This window comes from Heloderma suspectum, chromosome 1 (assembly GCF_057233095.1).
Source record: "Heloderma suspectum isolate Gila_16-S chromosome 1, 16-S_ref, whole genome shotgun sequence".
In the NCBI taxonomy this organism is placed as follows: Eukaryota; Metazoa; Chordata; class Lepidosauria; order Squamata; family Helodermatidae; genus Heloderma; species Heloderma suspectum.
Window position 1 is genome coordinate 66,764,056 of NC_139458.1, and position 19,881 is coordinate 66,783,936.

The window sequence follows — 19,881 nt, forward strand, 5'->3', positions numbered from 1 at the left end:
GGTCTTCATGGAAGGGTAGCAGCCAAGAAACCACTTCTGCGGAAGGGGAACAGGATGAAAAGGCTAAGATATGATAAAGCTCACAAAGATTGGAATGAGGATCAGTGGAAAAGACTATTATGGAGTGATGAATCCAAATTTGAAATTTTGGGGTCCAATCATCGACAATATGTGAGAAGAAGAGTTGGAGAGAGATGGACGAATGAGTGCTTGCGGCCTTCAGTGAAACATGGGGCCAATCTACATTGCAAACACATCACAACTTCGAAGCTTCGACGATCATGCCTCAATTAGAAAAAAAAACATCACGGAGAAGCCTTGATTCTGCGAGGGTAACGCCTGAATTTTTAAAAGAAACATCCAGAGCGGGGGATAGGAGGGGGTAAAACTTAATCTCATTTGAAGGAATACAACAACCCCCTGCTCAGTGCAGGAAGCCTGATTCCCAGGCGGTCTCCCATCCAAGCACTGACCGGGACCAACCCTGCTTAGCTTCCGAGATCAGACAAGCACGCGCACATCCAGCCCTTTGCCTGTTGCTGAGGAAACGGGGGCTTCTGAGGAAGCTACGCGATTGGTAGCCAGAAGAAGACATGGGGCTATGATTGGACAGGAGGGAAATACAAACACCGCCACATATGGACAGGCGGGGGAGGGGACTACGACTGGATATGGTAGCAAAGGCGGAAAATCAGAGCACATTAAGGGGAAATACCGGGATATTAGTGTATTGAAAGCGGGAGCACGGAAGTGGGAAATTCCGGTTCCAATTCGAGGCGGCTACTGCGTAGTGTGAAAGGCGGGCGATGAAACCTCATTGGAAGCGAAAAAAGGTGGTAAGTGTAGATCCAGCCATGGTGGAGGGTCTGTCCTGGTTTGGGGCTGCATTTCTGCCAGTGGTGTTGGCAATCTTGTCCGTATTGATGGGATCATGAATGCTGAAAAGTACAGACAGGTTTTAATTCATCATGCCATTCCTTCTAGAAAGCACCTGATTGGGAATGGTTTCATTTTTCAGCATGATAACGATCCCAAGCACACTGCTAATGCAATGAAATCATATTTAGCGAGGAAAACAGGTGATAAAACACTGACAGTCATGGACTGGCCTCCACAGAGTCCAGACCTGAATATTATAGAGGCAGTATGGGATCACCAGGACAGAGAAAGAAAAAAAGACAACCTACATCTAAAGAAGAACTCTGGGAAGTGTGGAAAGAAGCCTGGTATAATATACCAGAAGATTACTTCAGAAAACTTCAGGATAGTCTCCTCAAAAGAGTTCAAGATGTGCTTAGAGCCAAGGGAGGTCACCCTAAATACTGACTTTTGCCTGTACATATTTCCTGTATTTTCTGTTTGTATCTTAATACAGAGACCGAAAAATAATTATGGATGGTCATTAAAACTTTGCTAAAACAACAAAGCTGGTGGTGGCCTAAGACTTTTGCACAGTACTGTATAACAGGATAAGCTGTCACTACATGGGTTCACATGCATAGTCCCCCTTCTCAGGTCCACATAAAAAATACAACAAAAACAAGGACCAGGTCTGCATAATCATTTTGCCCACTGTAGCTTGTTTAAGCCATGGTAAGCTGCAGTGCATGCTGGTGGCCATTTTTAATATTCGAGCTGCACCATGACCCAACCACAGACCATGGGTTGCATGAGGGTTGTTTAACCCTTGCATAACCCTTGGTCCCTTGGTTTGGATGACATGACAAATCACTGCTTGAATACTCAAAACCACCAGGCACATGCCCATGGCTTAAACAAGCCACAGTGGGCAGCAGTGATCATGTGAACCAGGTCAATATTTCCCTAGCTCTGAGCAGGTCTAGTGTAGTCACGTGAAAAAAATATATCAATTTGATCTCATAAAGGCCCAATGGCAGTAATATGTAGGAAGAACCCAGAACTTAGCTGGAACGTAACTAATGGAACAGTATCTTTGAAGTTTGTTAGAGAGCTAATTGAAGTCTTTTAAGAGTTCCTTCAGACTACTAGAGTTGGCTGAGAATATAAATGGATTCATGCAACTATTTTTCTATTTTTGTTGCTTTGTTTTGGTTTAACAAGCTTCGTGTACTGGGAATTGCCCTCAACAAAGTTGTATGAAGGAATCCCATACGTACTGATAGCTGGATTTTAGAAAAACATCAAAAGCATGATAGCCTTACAGCTGATTACCTTTTCAATCCCTTCAGAAGAATCCACACAGCAATAATTGGTTGCCAAAACCATCAAAACATACTACTAGATCAGATATAAAAGTTTCCCAAGTCAATGTAATAGCTGAGTCAGTCCTGAGGGACTGCCAAAGAAGATTAAGGGTACAATCTTATGCATGTTTAGACAAAAAAAATTCCTATAGCTCCCAGCATCCTCCACCCAGCATGGCTGGCTGGGGCATGCTAGGAATTCTACAATTTTTTCTGTCTAAACATGCATAGGATTGTGCCCTAAGAGGCTGATCTACACATTCTGAGGCATTCTACACATTCTGAGGCAATTATTATCAAGCTAACAATTATATCTAGATATCAAAGAATAACTTTCAAATATTATACCTGCCAGCCGCTAGTATCTGAGAAGCTAAGTCCACAGCTGGTTTAATCTATAAAAATACACACTGAAAAAAATATAACTGCAATTAAGCATGCCTTACTTGGGGGGAAATTGAGGCCAACACTGGCTTAGAATTCCATTATAAAAACTTGCTGGGTCACATTAACCTCAGTCCTGGATATGCTGGTTACAATCTTTTGCCAGCAACTCCATCAGTCCAGAACCATCTAATTTTGCTTCCCCCTGCACCCAGACTTCTGCCCTCCCTCATCTCCACCCTGCCTCTCTGAATATTGACCACATTTGACAGTGATTCCATAATGCTAATTGTCTCATTCCAGAAAGGGGCACCAGATAAACGCCCAGCATGTCAGTAACATTAACTGCTAGCTAGCTACATGAAACAAACTAATATTGGATTTGGTATTTTGGCCCCTCCCTAAGGCTGTAAGAGGTGTGATACCCCCGATGTACATGCTGCAAAAGACCAGGTGCGTATTCTCCATACCAAACCGTGAATGCTGTTTATGTAGAAAATAGGTCATGTGTACAGTACCCTTAAACCTTTAGCAGGAATCCCTAATACATGTCTAGGCTGGGCTAGAACCACATTTTCATATTTAAATGATAATGCATACTCTCACATTTCTGCTTCAGATACTAGATTCTGCATTAGATGCCATATTATTTGTGCTACAGAATAAACAGACAAATTTCTAGATTTTGTATAAGATGCCCCTTCAGTTTCTCATCACAGTGAAATCTTGATGCTCACATCTCTTTTGTTTTTTTCATAATGAGAAAGGCCAAGATGCTTTTCATATGAGGCACCAAAATGAAATTTTATATTCAACCTTCTGCCTTGCTTCTTGTACAAAATTATTAGGACATTTATATAGCATTATTGGCTGCCAGGATGAACTGTCTAATTTACATACATTGGTTATTGTTCCAAACTCTGCAGAGCTACTTATAAATTAAGATATATTTTATTCACATTTTCAAGATGCTTTTCTTATTTTATTTATAGTCGCAATATATAGAAGGCTGTTTTAAAAAAACAAGAACTTGCCACTCCTATGAGAAGCTGGTTATCTAAAATTCCAATGATCTAATCTAATTAAAATGCTGAAAAATGCACAAACATGTTGAAAACCCAAATTAGGTTAATTTTAAATTTTGCAAAGTATTTTTAAAGTATATAAGACAAAGGAGGACTTTTATTCGTGACTGTGTTTTACAGATTGTCAGGTGTCCTTTTTTAACCTTCTGGAATTGTACACAATTTTAGCCAGGTTTAAAAACCCAAAGACCAAAAATATGCATTTCCACCTTAGGCTAAAACATGAAAATGAGGATTTGGGGAGGATTTGTGCTTTTAAAATCTTTTTTTCACTTTGGAGGAGATTTGTGCTCATCTGCATTATCTAATGCGCATTTCCACATGTGCACATTAACTAACACCTCTGTGTGTTTTTCCCCCCAGACTAAATTTGCGCACAATTCCGGAAAGTTAAAAAAAAAAAGTCTGCAAATTAGGGAAATTTGTGAAAATTTCACCGTCGAGCAGTGCTCAATTTGCACAGTTCTCCCATTCGTGCAGAGCAAGCAGTGATCGCAAAGACAAGCAGCAATCTGGCACGTGGGTGTTGCCAGCCTGACATACGGCTAGTGAGATCATGAGGCAGCAGGCGGAGTGGTCAGGTTTTTTGCTGCTCTTGCTAAGTGACTCTGTAGCCTTTTGGCACAAGCCATCGTGCCAGCTTCGCATGTCACAAGACACTATGAAAACAAGCCGCAAAAACAACCCAAGAGACACTAGCAAGAAAATCCCAAGTAAAACTACTGTGTATTTTTAAGGAAGATGCCAAATAAGGTTGATGGGCCAGTTTGCATGATCACCGCAGCCCACCATGGTGTGTGGGCTGCAGCGGTCATTTTGAATAATCAGTCCTCAATAGGGAGCTGCCATTGTCTGTCATGTTGTCCAAACTCATGATCTGTTGTTGGGCTATATAGCTACCATGAATATGTTTTAACTTTCTGAATATTATAGGACAGGAGATATAGCAGGAATGATCAACATAATTGTCCGGTTCACATAGTAGACCATCTGTTATTTGACCCCCAAACAATCCCTGCCACCCAGGTCCAGATAACATAACAAACCATAACAACCCCCCTGGGGCTGAATATTCAAAATGGCCACCAGCACACACCACAACGCACCATGGGTTAAATAAGACCTGGTGGGCTGCAGTGATCATGCAAACCAGGTATTTACGAAGGACAAGGTTTGTTGGGGGGGGGGGTGACCTAGAGCACTAATTACCTCCAGTTTAACTCCTAATGTTTCCAGTTTAAAACAACTGTATCAATATGTACTACTATTACTATTGATTAATTAATTAAATTATTGCAAATATTTCATCATTCAAATGGTAATTTCTATAAACCCCAGTTCCAGCAAGTAAACATCTTATAATTGTTAAATAAATTATACATTATTAAAATATAACTTTCTCATGACATATAAGCAAAATATTAACATTCCTTCAAATACGTTATATAGGGGGTTATCTTAAGTACTCACGTTTATCAGGAGTAATCTGTGGTTCTGGTCTCTCACATTTGACAAAATATTTCCTCATACAACCTATCTGCCTTTCCACTTTCATTCTGCCTGCATCTCTCCTTACCATTTTATATTACACTACTTCCAAACGCTCAAAAACTGGGACAAATGGTCTTCCACTCTGCACATGCTGAAAATAAAAATATTAGACTGGGAGTTACTCCTCACTAAGTTCAGTTGTACTCCCACAGCAAGACAGGAAAGCATCTGAACTGCATGCAATTAGCTTGTACATAAAGCTTCATGCAGGTTCAGTTTGTGGCTCTTTTTTGTTTTGTTTAATTTAAAGTAAGCAGGCTATACCACTTCCAAATTGCAACCTATAATTCAGGAATTTTAGTTAGTATATTAACAACTGAATTCTACTTTTTCCAGAAAATACCAGGACAAATCTGTTTTTAAAAAACACTCTGTCCAAAACTACCAGCCGCGCCCCCAACCAGGAAGTTGCCAACCTTGATGCTACTGTTCCTTTTATTCCTCTTCTATCCCTTCTTAATGAAAGGGAAATGGCTTCTCATTACTTTCACTGTATTGTGCAAAGCCACATCACATCCGTCATGAACATCCACCTCAGATTCCCAATCAGTCACAAAAGAGGTGTGAAAATCCTTTTATATTTTTCCAAAATATATTTTTTCAGTATTACTCAAGAAGGAGATACTCCTTACTCAGACTTAACATAACTCAAAACTTAACACAACTCAGACTTAACATAAAGAACTGAAGTGGTAACTAGGCTGTCAATGTGAAATAGAACATTTACATTCATAGGACACAAAACAATACATACTTTAATATGCCATTTATCACCTAACGTTGTTCAGGAGGCAGCAACTAAATCCATCCCAAAGAAAAAGAAATGCAAGAAAGCCAAGTGGCTGTCTGATGAGGCTTTACAAGTAGCTCACGAAAGAAGGGAAGCGAAAAGCAAGGGAGGAAGGGGAAGATAGATCCAACTGAATGCAGAGTTCCAGAGAATAGCAAGGACAGACAAGAAGGCCTTCTTAAATGAACAATGCAAAGAAATCGAGGAAAACAACAGAATGGGAAAGACTAGAGATCTTTTCAAGAAAATCGGAGATCTCAAGGGAACGTTTTGTGCAAAGACGGGCATGAGAAAGGACAAAGAAGGCAGGGACCTAACAGAAGCAGATGAGATTAAGAAGAGGTGGCAAGAATACACAGAAGAACTATACAGGAAAGATCTGAATGTCCCTGATAGCCATGAGAGTGCGGTCACTGTACTTGAGCTGGACATCCTAGAGAGTGAAGTCAAGTGGGCCTTAGGAAGCATTATTAACAACAAAGCTAGCGAAGATGACAGTATTCCAGCTGAGCTATTTAAAATCCTAAAAGATGATGCTGTTAAAGTGCTGCACTCAATATGCCAACACATTTGGAACACTCAACAGTGGCCACAAGACTGGAAAAGGTCAGTTTACATTCCAATTCCAAAGAAGGGCAATGTCAAAGGGTGTTCAAACTACCGTACAATTGCGTTCATTTCACATGCCAGCAAGATTACGCTCAAAATCCTACAAGCTAGGCTTCAGCAGTATGTGAACCGAGAACTACTGGAAGTACAAGCTGGGTTTCGAAGAGGCAGAAGAACTAGAGATCAAATCGCCAACATTCGCTGCATCATGGAGAAAGCAAGAGAATTCCAGAAAAACGTCTATTTCTGCTTCATTGACTACGCTAAAGCCTTTGATTGTGTGGATCACAACAAACTGCAGCAAATTCTTAAGGAGATGGGAGTACCAGATCACCTTACCTGTCTCCTGAGAAACTTGTACGAGGGACAAGAAGCAACAGTAAGAACCAGACATGGAACAACCGATTGGTTCAAAATTGGGAAAGGAGTACAACAAGGCTGTATACTGTCGCCATGCTTATTTAACTTATATGCAGAGTACCTCATGAGAAACGCCGGGTTGGATGAATCACAGGTCAGAATTAAGGTTGCCGGGAGAATTATCAACAACCTCAGATACGCAGATGATACCACCCTAATGGCAGAAAGCGAAGAGGATCTAAAGAGCCTCTTGTTGAGGGTGAAAGTGGAGAGTGCAAAAGCTGGTTTGAAACTCAACATTAAAAAAACTAAGATCATGGCATCTGGCCCCATCACTTCCTGGCATATGGAAGGGGAAGAAATGGAAGCAGTGACAGATTTTATTTTCTTGGGCTCCAAGATCACCACAGACGGTGACTGTAGCCATGAAATTAAAAGACGCTTGCTCCTTGGGAGGAAAGCTATGGCAAACCTAGACAGCATAGTAAGAAGCAGAGACATCACCTTGCCGACAAAGATTCGTATAATCAAAGCTATGGTTTTCCGAGTAGCAACGTATGGCTGTGAGAGCTGGACTATAAGGAAGGCGGAGTGCTGAAGAATTGATGCTTTCGAACTGTGGTGCTGGAGAAGACTCTTACGAGTCCCCTGGACTGCAAGGAGGTCAAATCAGTCCATCCTAAAGGAAATCAACCCTGACTGCTCATTGCAAGGACAGATACTAAAGCTGAAGCTCAAATATTTTGGCCACCTAATGTAAAGAGAAAACCCCCTGGAAAAGACCCTGATGCTGGGAAAGAATGAAGGCAAAAGGAGAAGGGGATGGCAGAGGATGAGATGGCTAGATAGCATCACCGATGCAATGAATATGAACTTGAGCACACTCTGGGAGAGAGCGGCGGACAGGAAGGCCTGGCGTGCTATGGTCCATGGGGTCACGAAGCATTGGACATGACTTAACTACTGAACAACAACAACAAAGATTCAGAAAGAAGTTGTTGCCATTAAAATATTAAGAATTTAAAAAAATCAAAATCCAGTTAAACTGGATAACTTGCATTTAAGACAGTACATGCCCTTGATTACAGCGAGCCAACACAAATTTAACTGAGCTATAGCCTGAAGTGAAAAATCTATTTTTGGATACTTAAGACAGACAGATCAATAAGTGACGGAAGGCAACTTTTCAAACACAAAGTCTTATAGTCCAGTCAAGTTATAGCATTATTTCCACTTCTTTTGTTTCTTCTGCTTGAACAGAGATTTTAGTAGTTTCAAGATTCATTCCCAAAAGGCTCAACAAGAGACCTAAATTTCACCTGCAGTGATCAGCACTTTGTTCATTTAAAAAACAAACCAACCAACAAACAGGGCTGTGAGGGGAAGAGGCTAAATTAACATTTGAAAATCCATATTTAAAATGGAAAACTTAGACACTGAAATTAAAATTATATTACAAAAATGTAAACAATGGAACAAATCTATATTTCTGCTCTAATTATTGGGACAGAAGTTAAAACTGAAAAACTTAATTGGTTGCTCTGCTTAATTAAGTAAGCTTATGATAACTTTGCAAAGCTAAGCCAGTGTTTCTAACAGTTCAACAGAAACCATTTGGAAAGACTGCATAGAACTTCTATATGCTGTCCAAACACAATCCAACACACTGCACACCAAGTAATACAGGAAATGCTAACCCAGGGTTCATCCACTCACGAAGGCAGGCATCTCAAGTCCCATACAATCAGCCTATCTAAATGTCATACAATCTCATGAGATAACCTTCTGATTCTACAAATGGTAAAAGGAGTAGGTTTAGATTATTCATAGGTTCTGAGTACAAGGATCCTAAACAGCTCTAAATGCATTGTCCTCTCTCAGAACCCTCAAAAAACTGTCAAGTTCCTAGCTCTCATGGAACTGGAAAAAAGTTCTAAAACATACGAGCTGAACATCAGCTTTCCTAACCTCTGCAGTTCCTGAAACTCTCCTCTGCCCATTATATCTCACATTTTGTCATCCCCGCTCAAATTCCTCCCTCTGTGTTACTGAAGTGCTCCTCTAGATATGTGTACAAACTTGTGCATGTTCTCAAGATACGCATTTCTTAAGGAACTTTTAAACTTTGGCAATATGATCTTTGGCAGAAGGAACCCAATGACTCACAGGCTTCTTCAATAACAGGGAAATGTATTAAACACAAGCAAGAATTTAAGATGTACACTCATTAATCAGGGAAATTAACTTGGTAAGTCTTGACAAATCAAAACAAGCAAAAACATACATAAAAATGCAAGAACCCCTCAGCAAATGCAGAGAGAACCAGACTGTGGGGAAATTAGTTTAGTTCTCGTGCGGGCTGAATCTGAGGGCTCTAGTGCTTAAGGCTAGGCTGCAGACATGCATGAACACTCCGTGCTGATTGGTGATGGGCTTGTGAGTCTGAAGAGGTTGAGATTAAGTAAATCAGAGTTCATAACACACTTGGGAAAGAAAAAGTAAGGTCTGCGGTGAGCTTGTAAGGTGGGGCGGGGGGGGGAGAAAGGAAGGGCTTGCAGGAGCTAACAATGGGCAATGGACATTGCTAACAATGGGCAATGTGCTCAAACTAGTCCTAAGGCACAGTCACAACAAAAGGGGATGACAGAAGAAGGTTACTTGAGCTCAAAAACATGTTCACTCCAATTTCTAGCATTGTGTGCATTTCCTCTTGTTTTCTTTTCCAGGAATTTACTGTGCAGAATAGGACTCAAAAACACATTGCATGTTAGGACAACTTATCTGGGAGAATTTGCCTTGATACCAATGGAGTGAAGTGGGAAAAAAGGATAAGTTTGCTCAAACAAAATAGAGGAGGCCTGGCCTCAATTCTTCCCACTAGTTCACCAGGGAAAGCTGGAACTCCAGCCAAATGCAGCCCAAAATTAGACTGAATTTACGCATTTGTTGTTTATTCGTTCAGTCGCTTCCAACTCTTTGTGACTTCATGGACCAGCCCACGCCAGAGCTTCCTGTCAGCCGTCGCCACCCCCAGCTCCCCCAAGGTCGAGTCTGGCACCACCAGAATAGCATCCATCCATCTTGCCCTTGGTTGGCCTCTCTTCCTTTTGCCTTCCACTTTCCCTAGCATCAGCATCTTCTCCAGGATATCCTGTCTTCTCATTATGTGGCCAAAGTACTTCAGTTTTGGTTTTAATATCATTCCCTCAAGTGAGCAGTCTGGCTTTATTTCCTGGAGTATGGACTGGTTTGATCTTCTTGCAGTCCAAAGCACTCTCAGAATTTTCGTCCAGCACCACAGTTCAAATGCATCTATCTTCCTTCGCTCAGCCTTCCTTATGGTCCAGCTCTCACAGCCATAGGTTACTACGGGGAATACCATTGCTTTAACTATGCGGACCTTTGTTGTCAGCGTGATGTCTCTGCTCCTATTTTATCAAGATTTGTCATTGCTCTCCTTCCAAGAAGTAAACGTCTTCTGATTTCCTGGCTGCAGTCAGCGTCTGCAGTAATCTTTGCGCCTAGAAATACAAAGTCTGTCGCTGCCTCCACGTTTTCTCTCTCTATTTGCCAGTTATCAGTCAAGCTGGTTGCCATAAACTTGGGTTTTTTGAGGTTTAACTGCAACCCAGCTTTTGCACTTTCTTCTTTCACCTTCGTCATAAGGTTCCTCAGCTCCTCCTCACTTTCAGCCATCAAAGTGGTATCATCTGCCTATCTGAGATGGTTAATGTTTCCTCCAGCAATTTTAACTCCAGCCATCAAGCCCAGCACATCGCATGATGTGTTCTGCATACAGGTTGAATAGGTAGGGTGAGAGTATACAACCCTGCCGTACTCCTCTCCCAATCTTGAACCAGTGCGTTGTTCCATGGTCTGTTCTTACCGTTGCTACTTGGTCATTATACAGATTCCTCAGGAGGCAGACAAGATGACTTGGGATCCCCATACTACCAAGAACTTGCCACAATTTGTTATGATCCACACAGTCAAAGGCTTTAGAATAGTCAATAAAACAGAAATAGATGTTTTTCTGAAACTCCCTGGCTTTCTCCATTATCCAACGGATATTGGCAATTTGGTCTCGAGTTCCTCTGCCTTTTCGAAACCCAGCTTGTACATCTGGCAATTCTCATTCCATGAATTGCTGGAGTCTACCTTGCAAGATCTTGAGCATTACCTTACTGGCATGTGAAATAAGTGCCACTGTTCGATAGTTTGAACATTCTTTAGTGTTTCCCTTTTTTGGTATAGGGATACAAGTAAATTTTTTCCAATCTGATGGCCATTCTTGTGTTTTCCAAATTTGCTGGCATATGGCATGCATCACCTTGACAGCATCATCTTGCAAGATGTTAAACAGATACTGTCGTCTCCTGCTGCCTTGTTATTAGCAATGCTTCTTAAGGCCCATTCAACCTCACTCTTCAGGATGTCTGGCTCTAGCTCACTGACCACACCGTCAAATCTATCCCCGATATTATTATCCTTCCTATACAGATCTTCCGTATATTCTTGCCACCTTTTCTTGATCTCTTCTGCTTCTGTTAGGTCCTTGCCATCTTTGTTTTTGATCATACCCATTTTTGCCTGGAATTTACCTCCGATGTTTCTAATTTTCTGGAAGAGGTCTCTTGTCCTTCCTATTCTATTATCTTCTTCCACTTCCGTCCATAGCTCGTTTAAAAATAATTCCTTATCTCTTCTGGCTAACCTCTGGAATTTTGCATTTAATTGGGCACATCTCCCTCTTTCGCTGTTGCCTTTTGCTTTCCTTCTTTCTTGGGCTGCTTCCAGTGTCTCAGCAGACAGCCATCTTGCCTTCTTGGTTTCCTTTTTCTTTGGGATGTTTTTTGTTGCCGCCTCCAGAACAATGTTGCAAACTTCTGTCCATAGTTCTTCCGGGACCCTATCTACTAAATCTAGTCCCTTAAATCTATTCTTCACACCACTGCATATTCATTAGGAATATTAGTGAGCTCATATCTAACTGATCTGTGGGTCTTCCCTATTCTCTTTAGTCTGATTCTAAATTATGCAATAAGAAGTTCGTGATCTGAACTACAGTCAGCTCCAGGTCTTGTTTTTACCGATGGTATAGATGTCCGCCACCTTTGGCTACAAAGGATGTAGTCAATCTGATTTCAGTGTCAACCATCTGGTGAAGTCCATGTATAAAGTTGTCTTTTAGGTTGTTGGAAGAGAGTGTTTGTTATGCACAGTGACAATTTATGCATACACACTATATAAAAAGTCTATACCTGGATAGTATATAGGCTATACCTGGATACTGATTCATTTTGGGCTGGTGTCTGGTGAATACATACCTAATTTTGCTTATCGTCCAACTACTGAATATATAGGTTTGCTTAACAGACTTTATAAAACTTGGAAATCAGTGTTAGGGAATTGTTAACAGTAATTTTAGTTTTGTCAGCTCTGAATTATCAGCCATTTCCTTTGATCTATGTTTAACTTATTTATTTTTACTTCTGTAATATTCTGGATATTTTCGTTCTGTTATATTGTGATGACCTAGAGTTATAAACAATAAAACTGAACTGAAACTGAATGTTTATAGCTCTACTCAAGTTGACATCGCCAGATTTGACACTGGGTATGTGATCGGCAGAGCCTTTATGCAAGATTATTCTGATGTCACTCTTCCTGCCTTGACTTTGTCAAGGATTTCTTAAAGTGGACTGTGCATTTGGATTGTTTTGGGAACTTACAGTGCTAGCACCCATGCTAACATCTGATTACCCCTCTGGATCACATACTGTTTCAATCCTCCTTTCTTGCTTCTCAGGGCTTGCTGCTTCTGACAGCCCTCCTTGATTAAACCTTCCTAGTCTATTCCTTTCTCGTTAGGCCTGCCTATTCTGTCGCTCTCTAGGATCTAAGCTGTGTGGCAGCTAGAGACTATGATCAGAGCAGCTCAATGTTTCTTGATAGAGTGGAGTGGGGCAGGCTGGATCAGGACATGGGATGTGTGCACAGATTTCCCATTCCTCATAATGGCCTGGCACACTGACAGCATCCACACCTGCTGGAGTGGGATGTGTTATGGCTTATAAGGATCACTTCTGGGTTGGGAAGACTAATGCTCATGCTCTTAGTATTTGTCCTAGGACAGAATACACACAGTGTTTCCTTGAAAGACAAGCCTATTTGTAAAGGGGTTGTCTTTCAAGGAAGCCTTAGTGTATTACAATGTGGACTGGGACTAACGCACAGCACAACAAGAAAGATCTGCCTCTCAGGATGTCACTAGCACATCACTGCCAAGCATATCTTTAGGATCAGAACGCCAGATGGCAAGGCAAAGATAAAGGGACTCGATAAAGAATTAGGAAGTGTTAGGGATGGAGAGGCCATGATATCTACGGAGGTGTTGTTTTCAAGCTGCTCCTCTGATTTCAATCACCATTTTGTGGTATTGTGAACTGAGTTAATTATTCTGCATTGAAGGACCATAGCATTCAAATGTAACCACATCTCATATTTGAGTCATAAGGCATACAAAACATTGAAAGAAAATGTGATTATACAAGTAATTAAATTTCAGCGGATGGTAAACTTCATGTTTGCCATAAATTAAGGATTTAATACGTTGAAATGGAACTTCACTGAATTTCAATAGTACAAACATTAGATTAGTGATAGCACAACAAAAAATGTCAATAAATTGGAAAATAATATATTATAAATTAAACAGTGTTGCAAGGCAGACAAATGTGTGGAAAACTAAAGCAAGCCCTTCAGCCTTGTACTAATACACAGGTCTTGCTGAAGTGTCCAGTCATGATTAAGTGCAATGCTCAAAACCAGGTCTAATTTTCTTATAAGAACATAACAAGAGCCTTGCTGAATCACAGTGTCTCTGGCAAGCCCACAAGCAGAACATGAGTGCAACAGCACCCTCCTACTTGTGTACCCCACAAACTGGTACTGAGAGGTATACTGCCTCTGATACTGGAGATAATATATGGCCATCATAACTAGTAGGTACTGATAGCTTTATCCTCCATGGGTTTGTCTGTACATGTGACCCAGACACAATCTACTGGCCATGTATAAACAGTCTATATGTCAACAGCCTTGATTTTGTAGTCCGAACATGCAGCAAAAGTAGGTTTATCAATCACTGGTGAGTAACCATGCTTTGCTAGAAGTTTGCATTTGGTTTATTATGATCACAAGTCGTGCAGGCTTACTGAAATGAATTCTTTTCACCCTCCTTTTCTGGAGGGATAAGCGAGTACCAGGAGGAATTTTCAGCCAGGCTTATATGTTGCCTGGCTGTAAACACCCAAGAATACACACACTGTTGTATATTAGAGTGGGTGGCAATTACTGCAGAAGCAGGTGTTGACATATTAAGATGCTACATGGGCAAGACTTACCAAGCCACATATAACCCTTGCCCCTTCGGAAAATAAGTTTAAAAGAGGGTTCTTTCATTGGTGTTTCTTTCTGTAGCTTGTTTGTATGAAGGCAGATGTACCTTTCTTAGAACATAAAGGCTACCATATTGAAATCATTTAGTCACAGGTAACCAAAATCAAATTAGGGGGATTATGGTGAATGCTTTGGCAGAATGCGTGCCCTTATGCAGGTGACTAAAACAGCCTGATGATACTATGCAAATAACCACATGCTATAAAAAAAAAATTAAGTCATGACTGCTGAAAACAAACAAAAACATAGCACTTTTTCTGCTTCAATTTCCTGAATGGAAATGCTACAAGACCTGAAAAGTAATCTCTTAAGCAGTCATTTTTAATAAACATTAACACCTCTGTAAATCTAGAGGGAATTTTAATATCAAATCCTCATTGAATTAAGCAGTAAATGTTGACATTTCATATTTTCATTAAGTTTTAATTACATGTACAGAGCCAGTATAATCCGAGTTAAAATTCCAACACCTTTCAAAGATTTAGTAGCAGCTGCAAAATTAGGTATGAAATACATTTTAGAATTACTCTATCTTTTTTTAATAGTACAAAGTAGATTCAGGTTTAGACACACATCTCTAATATCCTGTTCAATGATAAAATACATCACTTTCAGCCAGGCTGGTATGTCCACCTGGCTTTGTTTTTAACTGCATGAATACTGAGAAGTGAGACATCCCTCTAGCAGACAGAATCCTGAAAACCATTAACAGTTGTATGAAGAATAATCATGGCGTACACGTACACACACACACTTGTTAGGACTCCTTCTAAAAAATAACAACTTATTTTTTATTATAAAATTTCAACAAAATAAAATAATATATATATACAGCTACATAGATTTGAATATATCAATTTCAATGCATTCATATGCCCCCCTGAGAGAGACAAGTTTCTAAGAATTATACATAACTTCAACAAAAGAAGACCAAATATCCGAAAAAGTACCATTCGCAGGTGGCATCTATAAACCACCCAATTTTTGAAAATGTTGTAAGGTCTTCAATTCATTGCATTATAGGAGGTGAGTGTTTATCTTTCCAGTGTTGTAATATCAATCTTAGCTTCTAGAAAGCTGCAAAGAACCCATTTGCACTGACCATGTATTAACTTCCAGGAAGCAGATAGATAATTTAAAAGAGCATGTACAACGGTAAATATTAAGGAGTGTTCCAATACAAAATTTATCTGTATAATGACGTCCTCCCCAAAACAGGCAACTACTGGCCATTGCCAAAGCATATGCTTCAAAGAAGCATTTGCTGTGTTACTCCTCCAACACTTTGCCAACTTAGACAAACCCTTATTAAAGTGACATTGCAGCATCCAGTAGATAAGAAACAAACGTTTTTGCTAAATAAGATGCAACCTGAGATCCATAGACACATTAGATACAGATGCCAAAGCAGCGATCCATTGATTAGGCATAATGGGACAATCCAGTTCCCTATTCCATTTCTGCTTAAGACCCTGTATATCATATTTATTCACCAATAATAAGTATTTATAGACATGGATTGTAGGTCGATTTGCCTGATCAGCCTCAATAAGTGTTTCCAATAGAGAGGGAGATGCTGAAGCTGTAAAAGCAGCTGGGCCAAACCTAGATACTAACAAACATTGCAGTTTGGTATTGACATTCAGGCGTAGCTGGCAAATCATATTCAGCCTGCAAAATAGAGGATGACAAAAACTCAGGAGCAGCACCCACCAGTCAATCCAAGGTAAAAATTGCATTACCCAATAACAGCCAATATGTTACTTGAGGGTTGCTGGCCCCTCAAACAAGCCATGCCATCTGGGTTCAGACAACACAGCGAGCCATGCCAGTGAGGGTGATTAGAGAAATCTGTCCAGCACATGATTGGCAAGCTGCAATCATGAGAACCATGTCACTGGCTTCAATGAAGCTTTCTTTGTTTCTCAAACCAGTATTACATGACATCCAAACTGGAAAGCTGTAAAGGCTCCCTCTGAGCCAGGATATGATCCTTGTCATCGTTTCCCTGTTTGGATGTCATTGGGACCTGTGGTTTAAGAAAATACAAGAGATTCCCTGCATCCTGGCACATGAGGAAAGGAATGAGTATCCATGCAGGAACATGTCTTATTCCTAGACTATAAACCACAGAGGGTTACATCTGAACTTGGCCACAGTCAGCCAAGAATATTAGAAGAATGTAATAGAAGAATAAATGGAGAAATGGGTCAGAACAGAATTATGGATGAAGGTAGTGGAAGTTGGGAAAGTCAGTTAGTAAGGAGGATCAGAGAGAGGGTGTGGGTTAGGAGACAGGGAGAGGAGTTACTGAGATTATATATGTTGATGTTTGGTTATTAGAACTATTTACTTGTTCTGAATGTTGATATATTCTATATTCCTATCTGTTCTATAACACTATCTGTGTTCTGGTCTAGGTGGATTCTAAGGCTGGCATATCTCACCCCACAGGATGGCTTTGAAGTATACAGCCAAAGTTATAAAGAGGTTGTAATCAGCCTGTAATCAATAGATTAAAGGGAAAGAGGGAAACTAAGCCACCTTGATCCACAAACCATATCTTTCAGGCTCTTAATGAAGGACCCATAGAAGCAGAAATCTTAAGCAAAAAAAGAATACTTTCTTCTAGACATTTGCTAGAGAAAGCACTGTTTAGTTTGCAAGAACACAGCACACAACCACCACTATTGGGCTGACATGCCTCATTAAGAAGGCCTGCCTCACATAGAACTGACAGAAAACATGACTTTTCAGAGTATCCACTTTGAAAAATACCTATTAGCACTACACCTCTACTGAAATATTTTGTAAATTATAATAAATAATCAAAAGTTATAAACACAAACTTATCATTGGCAATGGGTTGAATCCAACGGTGCTGTTCCACCAGCAGAAGGAAAGCCGCTGATGGAACAGATTTCCCCTCCCCGCTGCAACCGAAATCTGCTCTGGAGGTTTGGAGGACCCACTGGAACAGATTGGGGGGGGGGGTATGCAGCTGCAGGGGGAGGAGAGAAAAGGGAAGTCCTGTTGCACGAGCAGACTTCCACTCACATGACATTGGATCAAACCCCGAGGATTACCACAAATCAGTTTAGACAAGTATATATAAAACATAATGTAAATATTTTGTGTGTATCAATCCCCACTCCCATCCACACAATACTATTTATTACACATCTACTCTGCATTCTTTGTCTATAGAGGCTCCCAAAGGAGCATATACTAAACACTTGTATGATTCACCTCAAATATCTTTAAGCACTCCAGCGAAGTCCAGGTACAAATTTTCTTCTAGCTTAACAAGAGTGGATACAGATGTAAGAGGCCTTGCTTCTGTAGCTCACTCTTGATCCCTTAACCATGATTAAAGGATCAGAAGCATTACATCTACACTGACCCAATACAGCAACATAAAAATTGGATAAAAGTAGTGGGAGCATACTATTAACACCAGAGTGTATAGCGGGCATGTGGGTTGCAAGTGCCATTTGTAAAAGAGCTACAAAGCATAGGCATGGGACAAATTGCCCATTCCTGCAAGACTTCATATTTTGTAGCAGTTACTACAATTATATTTTTTAAGTGGGGAAGTAAAGGCATAATATACTAAAATGAATTTTTCAGGTTCTTTAATAACCTGCTTCTCCAGATATGATCTGCATGTTAATATAATGATGCTAACCAAGAATGATTAGAATGACACACGCAAGATTGCACATGAAGTTCATGCCAAACAAAATCATTCATGTGATACAAGAAATCATTTCACTGTAACATATCAAAGCCACTAGCCATTTTTTTCCAATTATTGTTCTGGTTCCCTTTCCAAATTTTCATAAAGAACTCTTAAATACATATCTCATTTTCACACATTTTTTGTCTTTTCATCTTCACTTACACTCTCAGTTAAACTTAAGACTGACCAACCTACAACACTGAGCCAATAAGCTTAGCTCAGCACCCAGGGCAACCACCCAGCTCACCCATCCCTACAGCTAGCATTGGATGTTCAAGCCATGCAGTCTGCATTTAGTTACAGTTTTAAGATAGAACGTGGGAAGGGGCTGCAGACATTCAAATTAGGCTCTGCCAGTTCTGAGATGATTTCAGGTTGCACCTGGGACCCTCCCAATGGTTGCTGGAAAGAATGAATAATGGTTGATACTCCTATTTTTGAAAATGTAAAATCCAGCTGTTACTCAAAAACCATCTCCATCCTTAGGTGAAACACACAGGTTCCTTGATAGGCAGAAAACAGAAAGAGAAAGAACTAGACAATGTTTATATTAATAAGCTGAAGATAATTTTACATGGTATATCATTAGGGAGGTGCTATAGCTCAGTGGTAGAACACATGTTTGAAAAAAAGGTCCCAGGTTCAATCCATAGCATCTCCAGGTAGGGATGGGAATGACTTCTCTCTGAAATACTAAAGAGCTGCTGACAGTCACAATAATGAGCTAAATGCATTAATGATTTGACTTCAGTATAAGGCTGTTTCCTATATTCCTGTCTTTCTTCCTAAAAACACCACCTTCTGCCTATGAAAATTCATGAGCTTTTCATTAGTTAGATATAAACGTAATCTTCCGAGGAGTATTCCATTATCAGAAGCAAGAGTGAGAAGTTGGAAATGCCATTATTAAGAGACAAACATGTAACATGTAAAATTGTTTGTGATTTCTCTTTCTTACCTGCTGAGCTAAGGAGAACACTGAAGTCTGTCCCACGCTGAGATTCACCACTGTCATTCTGTGTTTCTTTCTCGGTGTCTTCATAACGATGCCAGTTGGAAACTATCTTTCTTCTTGAATAACTTCCCTGTTCTTCTTTTACCTCTTCTCGTAATTCAAGATCAGCAGCAGCCTACAGCATGTATCAGCAAGATGATTGAGTAAGAGGATTAAATTAGTTTTTCTTCTTTTAATTTGGGTTTACTGAAAAATTAAACAGCTGCCTCGAATCAATGTCCTAACATAACATTTTATTTAGTAAGCATGACGAGATTACCAGCCCTGACACTCAGATACATCACTTGCATCATTATGCCTGTCTGTGACACAAAATATAATGGCAACATTGGCCTAGCGTCACAATAAACTGCTGGTCTTGGAAATTCATATTTATCCACTCTTCAGACTTGGTCCTGGCTGTGATGGATTTTAAAAGTAGTAAACAGTAAATCCAGTTTATCTAATCCCCTTAGACTTCAGGCTTCTATCCCCTTTCAGATGTAAGGGAACTACAATCAAGAGTTAAAGCAAGGTAGTTACCCTGGGTAACTAAAATAAAGACAGGTTGGTAAATTATTCCAATCTGTATGTAGGCTACGTTATGTCGGCTGTTCTCATCCCCCTACTGTCTGTGACTGAAAGGGGCAAGTCAAAATATATACTGAACATAACAGACG

At 40.2% G+C, this 19,881-nt stretch overlaps 1 protein-coding gene across 9 annotated transcripts in view; it reads right to left on the reverse strand.

Moving 5' to 3' along the window:
* AVEN (apoptosis and caspase activation inhibitor) overlaps positions 1 to 19,881 on the reverse strand; it is a 184,285-nt gene that overhangs the window by 121,224 nt on the left and 43,180 nt on the right. For all 9 annotated transcript variants that reach the window (XM_084844807.1, XM_084844861.1, XM_084844879.1 and 6 more), the window contains one exon: positions 19,166 to 19,337. In XM_084844807.1, the coding sequence (XP_084700933.1) occupies positions 19,166 to 19,337 (172 nt within the window). The remainder of the gene's footprint in view (positions 1 to 19,165; positions 19,338 to 19,881) is intronic.